The sequence below is a fragment of the Merops nubicus genome, unplaced genomic scaffold (assembly GCF_000691845.1).
Source record: "Merops nubicus isolate BGI_N331 unplaced genomic scaffold, ASM69184v1 scaffold10973, whole genome shotgun sequence".
NCBI classification, from domain to species: Eukaryota; Metazoa; Chordata; class Aves; order Coraciiformes; family Meropidae; genus Merops; species Merops nubicus.
The window spans coordinates 264-6,966 of NW_008596894.1; the positions used below are offsets into that span (position 1 = coordinate 264).

At 48.2% G+C, this 6,703-nt stretch overlaps 1 protein-coding gene across 1 annotated transcript; it reads left to right on the top strand.

Annotated features, from left to right (window-relative positions):
* Window positions 1-537: 537 nt before the first annotated feature.
* On the top strand, window positions 538-5,793 carry LOC103769341 (ATP synthase subunit alpha, mitochondrial-like; the record flags this gene model as incomplete). The annotated part of the gene is made up of 10 exons (XM_008936527.1): window positions 538-616; window positions 1,658-1,827; window positions 2,404-2,577; window positions 2,658-2,824; window positions 2,968-3,116; window positions 3,747-3,898; window positions 4,029-4,253; window positions 4,362-4,503; window positions 4,871-5,021; window positions 5,712-5,793. Coding segments are annotated over 10 exons (1,491 nt in total), but the record flags the coding sequence as incomplete, so codon positions are not given.
* Between the last annotated feature and the right edge of the window lie 910 nt (window positions 5,794-6,703).

The following is a 6,703-nucleotide window of genomic DNA, read 5'->3' on the forward strand; positions in this document are numbered from 1 at the left end:
GGGAGCTTTGCTTGCGGTGCAGGACTAATCTCATGCATTTATTATCGTGGGTTTAGCGTGAGGGGTGTTTTTTTTTATCGTTATTATTATTATTTTTTTCCCATTTTTAATATCATACACATTCTGGCCATGCTTCAGAAAATCTGCAGCTAAGGTTTTTCTTTAAAAACCATCCTTTGAAAGACATAACCTTATTTCTCCCTTCTGCAGAACCATGAGGGGTGAAGTGTTTTTCTGCCCCAATCACTGTATGTGTTGCTCTGGGAGTTGCTGTGCTGCTGCTGCAATGGTGACATCAGTGCAGTGCAGAAAAACACAATGCATCATTTAAAGCAATGTCCTTTATCATCTCTCCTTGCTTGGTAATGCTGGAATTGGTTCCATTAGGACAGCTTGTGAACAGAGTGCTGTGGAGCTCGGCTCAAAACTGAGACACATTACATGTATAAACTCATGATCAAAAATTGTAGTGTGTCATTTTCTAACATTTTTTTAATGATTGGGGAAATCTCACTGTTACTGAAACAATTACTTTAGATTTCCAGAAACACCCTGGGTGCAGCCTTTGTTGCCACAAGAAACATCCATGCCTCCAAACCATCTTTTCAGAAAACTGGTGAGTCTGAGAAGGGTCTTCATTCGGGTGTGGGTTGAGAACTTGCTCTGTCAGACAAAAAGGGATGTGAAAATTATTGTGTGTGTGGGGGGGTGTCAGCTGAAAAAACAGTTGAGGACATTTGTATACTGGTAGTATTTAACAGCAAATAGTTTGTTAACAACCGCATCCAGGAGACTCGTTCAAATTATGACCCATTCAAATCATGTGCAAGCCAAAGGAGTGGCCACGTGTCACTTGGCTGTTTGAAAAAATGCCTCAAATCCCCTTTTCCTGCCCTGTTTGTAACAGTGGGGAGGAACGGGTGACTTTCCCAGGCCTGCCTGGGTTTGACCTTGTGTCCTTGAGTATAAGATTTTTGCTGCCATCATCTTGGTGTTCAAGAGAGGGCAGCAGCACAGCATAGCTGTATTTTTAGTAGTAGCTCATGTAGAATTCTTGAAGTGATTTAGGATAATTAAAGGTATTAGGAGGAACTAACACCTTCACAATGTTATTTACTGTGGAAACAAAAAGCTGTTGGGGGGGACGCTGCCAAATAAATTTGAAGAGGCATGAGGATACATATTTATAGTTTATATATAACAACTTTCTCTTTTAAAGTGTTGTGTTCCTTTAACTGCATTTGGATCTTGGGTTACAATTTGAGACAGGGTGTTGTTTCAATGTCCCCAGTAAGTGAATGCTCTGCAAGCAGAACGAGTGTGTCTGTTCTTTCTGAGCTAGAGGCTAATTATTTAATCCGATTGCCTTCTAGGAGGGCAGATTACTAAGAGTATAGGACATAATGAAGGAAATTGACAGCAGCCTCCCATGTTTTGATGGAAGCTGGCTCATAATAATGAGCCAAAGCTGCTTTTATTGGCTGTGAATACAGAATCTGTTATTTATCTTACACATCCTACATAAGGAAGAGTGTTGCTTGCTAGACCTTGTGGTGTACCTGAGAAAGGATACCCTGGCTTGTGAATTCAGAACAAGCTTACTGAATTCATACTGTGCCTTAACGTGCTGAATTTGGTTTGAAATGTCTCTTCCCAGGTACGGCCGAGGTATCCTCTATTCTTGAGGAACGTATTTTGGGAGCTGACACCTCTGCTGAACTGGAGGAGACTGGTCGTGTGCTCTCAATTGGTGATGGTATTGCCCGTGTGTACGGGCTAAGAAATGTGCAAGCAGAAGAAATGGTTGAATTCTCTTCTGGACTGAAGGTTAGCTTCCACTAAAGCACTTGGTAGTGACTAGTTAATACTGCAGAAGGCAGATACTTGTTGAATTTGTAACGCTTCGCTTTCAGTAGGCGTGTCTGGTTCTCGGCCAACATCTGACTTCATTTGTCTTTATCTTGGATGAGAACTAATCTCTGACTGTTCGGAGAGCACTGCAACAGCTCTTCAGTGTTTTTACTTACCTAACTCATTGTCAGCAGGGAAGACAACAGTGGTTTTCCCTTGTCCAGTTCCTAGGCAAGAGAGAAATGTTGTATTTGAGCCGTGCTTACCCTTTCTGTTCATTTTTTATGGGGTGAAGGACTGAATGCTAGGCTGCTGCAAGTGTCAGTGTGTAGTGAGCTGAGGGCTTAGGCAGGTTCTCTAACCAGTATAGAACAACATACAAACGTGCACACATTGCACATAAAAGAAGAGCGTTGACTATTGTTACAAATAAGTTTGAGGTAGATGGTATTGAATATTCCACACTCTGGAATAATCACATTGGTATTAAACTGTTAACATTTTGGTAAACGTCTGCATGGCTTTTCTGAGGATATGTGATCTTTGTCCTAGGGTATGTCCTTGAATTTGGAGCCCGACAACGTTGGTGTTGTCGTGTTTGGCAACGACAGGCTGATCAAGGAAGGGGATGTTGTGAAGAGGACTGGTGCCATTGTGGACGTTCCAGTTGGGGAGGAGCTGCTGGGCCGCGTTGTGGATGCCCTGGGCAACCCCATTGACGGGAAGGTAGGTGTCACTAGGTGTTTGCTACCTCTGCTTTTATCTGTGTGATAAGACTGCAACGACATCTTTTCCTCTCTGTTAAGGGTCCTGTTACATCTAAGACACGAAGAAGGGTTGGGTTGAAGGCCCCTGGGATCATTCCCAGGATCTCGGTGCGTGAGCCCATGCAGACTGGCATTAAGGCTGTGGACAGCCTGGTGCCAATTGGCCGTGGCCAGCGGGAGCTGATCATTGGTGACAGGCAGACTGGGTAAGTTCAGCGCCCCAGCTGAAAATGTTGTGTTAATAGAGACTGAGCTGCAGCGTGCACTGGTGTACCAAGCTGGACACAGAGCTCTGTGGGTGTTGGGAGAACCACAGGCAGCTTAACTTGCCAGTCTTTCTGTCACACAGGAAAACTTCCATTGCAATTGACACCATAATCAACCAGAAACGATTTAATGATGGCACAGATGAGAAAAAGAAGCTGTACTGTATCTATGTTGCAATTGGCCAGAAGAGATCTACTGTTGCTCAGCTGGTGAAGAGGCTCACTGATGCAGGTACATATTTTTGAGGGTGTTTGAGTGTGGCAGCTAGGGACATCCTGTCCTCATGATAGTGCCAAATACTGTGATGTCTCCTAGCTGTGTCTTACTAGATGTGAGGACTACTTGCTTTTCCATACAAGGTATCTTTCTCCATATCTGAGGAAGAAAATCCTTTTGTGATATCGTATTACAAGACCAGTGTGAGGCCCCAAAACTGCTGAATTGCTTCCAGAAAAGTCACCTTCTGTGCATTCTTCAGCAGCATTCTGAGAGGTTTCTCTTGGCAGCCAGGCAGGCGCAATGACAAGTGGTGGCCTGCAAGCATTGAGGGGCTTGGCATCTGTCCAAATCAGTGTGAGTGGCAGTTGAGTTCAGTGGAGAGACCTGAAGGCCACACATGGACTCTGCTGCCCAAATGTAAGGGATTAAATGATAGCATCTCTCCAGAAACATGAACTTCCTGTGGAAACTTCTTGAGTTAGTTGAGCTAACGGGTGTGTTAATCTAGCACAGCGTCCTCTCCTGTAAGCAGGTGGTGGTGCTGCCTGGGCTGGGTTCAGCCACCAGTGCCTGCCCTGCCAGCGGCCCTGGCCGCAGGCGTGACGCGGTGTGGCACTCAGCGGGGTGCACCTCTCTTCCCAGATGCCATGAAGTACACTATTGTGGTGTCTGCCACGGCCTCGGACGCAGCACCCCTGCAGTATCTGGCTCCCTATTCCGGCTGCTCCATGGGGGAATACTTCAGAGACAACGGAAAACACGCGTTGATCATCTACGATGACTTATCCAAACAGGTCAGGAGACGTGGTGTATGGGCCTCATAGTCTAGCGCTGGTGTTTGTAGCTGTGAGATCACCTCGGGTTTAGAAATGAAAAGTTTTTAGTGAGCTGCTGAAATGTGAGAGCTTTCTGTATTCTGCGCAGGCTGTTGCCTATCGTCAGATGTCTCTGCTGCTGCGTCGTCCGCCCGGCCGTGAGGCCTACCCGGGTGACGTGTTCTACCTGCACTCCCGTCTGCTGGAGAGAGCAGCCAAAATGAACGATTCCTTCGGAGGCGGCTCTCTGACGGCCTTGCCTGTCATCGAGACTCAGGCCGGTGATGTGTCTGCTTACATTCCAACCAACGTCATCTCCATCACTGATGGACAGGTAGGACATCTTCATATGTTTCTGTGTGCTGCAGTGTGACGTACTGCCAGCTCTCCGAGGAGGCTTCCGCGCTTCTCACCAAACTCATAAAGCAATTTTCTCCTACAGATCTTCCTGGAAACCGAGTTGTTCTACAAAGGTATCCGTCCAGCCATCAACGTTGGTCTGTCTGTGTCCCGCGTGGGTTCTGCTGCCCAGACCAGGGCTATGAAGCAGGTGAGCATGAAGCTCCTCCTCCCATTGCACACAAGTAGCGTGTGGGCTTTCCAGCCCGCTCACCAAACTCATAAAGCAATTTTCTCCTACAGATCTTCCTGGAAACCGAGTTGTTCTACAAAGGTATCCGTCCAGCCATCAACGTTGGTCTGTCTGTGTCCCGCGTGGGTTCTGCTGCCCAGACCAGGGCTATGAAGCAGGTGAGCATGAAGCTCCTCCTCCCATTGCACACAAGTAGCGTGTGGGCTTTCCAGCCCGCTCATCTGGGGGGCGGGTGCACCGCCTGGGGGTGGGGTGGACGCAGGCTTGGCTGAAGGGTGTGCAGCTGACCCTCAGAGGAGGGCTCTGTGCAACACGGGCGTGCCCTGATGGCAATGACGCAGACGCTTTCTCTCCTGCAGTTCCCATGGCTATTGAGGAGCAGGTTGCAGTCATCTACGCTGGTGTGAGGGGACACTTGGACAAGCTGGAGCCCAGCAAAATCACTAAATTCGAGAGCGCTTTCCTGGCTCATGTGCTGAGCCAGCACCAGGCCCTCCTCTCCACAATCAGGTATGCTGACTTAACCTGCTTCACCCCACGGGTGTTGACCTTTTGGCTGGAGTGCAGGGAATGGTCACTGAACTGTAGGGTACTCTAGAACGTCAGGGAATAAGTTACCTATACCAGAACTGGAGGTTAAACCAGCCTTCCTGCTGTTCTTCCACTGTCCACAGCTCAGCTTCTTGACTCAATTTTCACTTGGGAAATCCAGCTGATGCTTAAAATGCTTAAAACCTCTCCTTTAATCTGATGCTGAAGTGGCATGATCTGTCTGTTCCCATCTGTGGCAGCTTTAGGCATTGCCAGTGCTGCTCACTGCCTTCCTTGCCGGCCAGTGAGCCATTGGGGAGGGAGTATTTCCATCCTCCTCTCCTCTAAACTGCTCCTGGCTTCTCTAGTCATGGGCCGCATCACATGCCTGCCACCTCTGAGGCACAGCTCTGCACGAGAGCGAGTCTTGTTGAACTATCCGTGGCTGTTTTGGAAACATTTGTTGACCAATCTTAAGTTCTTAGGACTAACTCTTCTAGGAGCAGGGATGCTATGTTAGCTTCAGTGGCATAGGTAGCTGCGTGCACCAAAGAAATGTGTTTTGCTAGAAGTTGGAAGGTTTGTGTTAGAGTGTTTTCCTGTGCCTTAGTTGGGGATTGAACACGTATCTGTTCCTCCATCAGACGTTTAACTCAACTCTTTCAACAGGACCGAAGGGAAGATCTCTGACCAGACAGAAGCCAAGCTGAAGGAAATAGTCACAAACTTCCTGGCTACTTTTGAGGCATAAACTTAAAACTGTTCAAACAGACCAGGCTATTGGGGATGGAGCTGAAACAGGCTCCCAACAACTTAAAAGTATGTGCAACTTGAATGTACAGGACTTGGTGAGAATAAAAGTCACCATGCAAAAAGGCGTGTGCAGTCTGTTCCAAATTACTGCTGCTTGAGCAGCACGTCTCTTCAAAGCCACGGAGCTAATCGTGACAGGCGCACGCTCCTGTCACTGTTCCTCAACAGTCTCAAACTGTGACAGTGTTTCCTGGGGCTGGGGAAGACACCTCTCATGTCCACCCTCCACCTCCCCTGGCACAACCTCAGGCCGCTTCCTCTTGTCCTCTCGAGTGCTTTATGAGTGTGAGCTCTTGCTTCTGCAGTGCAGGGAACAATAATCGCCACTAGTCCAGGAGTGCCAGACACCTTTCTGAGCAGATTTATTTTAGGAAGTGGAAAATGCCTTTTTTACAGTACCGGCCAGTTTTAGCTGTCCCCTGTTAAAGCTGAGGCAGCAGCAAGTGAGGGCAGTGTGATGCAGGCTTTCCCTGTCACTGCTCATCCGCATTCATCCTGCTAAAGAACTGCTTGGAGGTTGCTGACCAGGTGCCTCGTCTCGGGCAGTGTCCCCTTCTCAACTGAGGCTAAGAACAGGATGTGTGTGGTGAAACCTCCTCCCAGTACCCTGGCCACCTCCGGCTGGGCTGGGGGAAGGTGCTGTGGGTCACATGAGCATGGCTAGCAGCCACTAGCCCTGATCCTCACCCTCTGCTCTCTGTTTCCTTCCTGGAACCGTGTGGGTCCAATGGGCTTGGCCCTCACTAGTGGGTTTCTGCTCAGGGTAGATGGGCAGTGATACCATAGCTCACCTCGCCCCTGGTCTCATGGAGTCACAGAATCAGAATCACTTGGGTTGGAAAAGACCT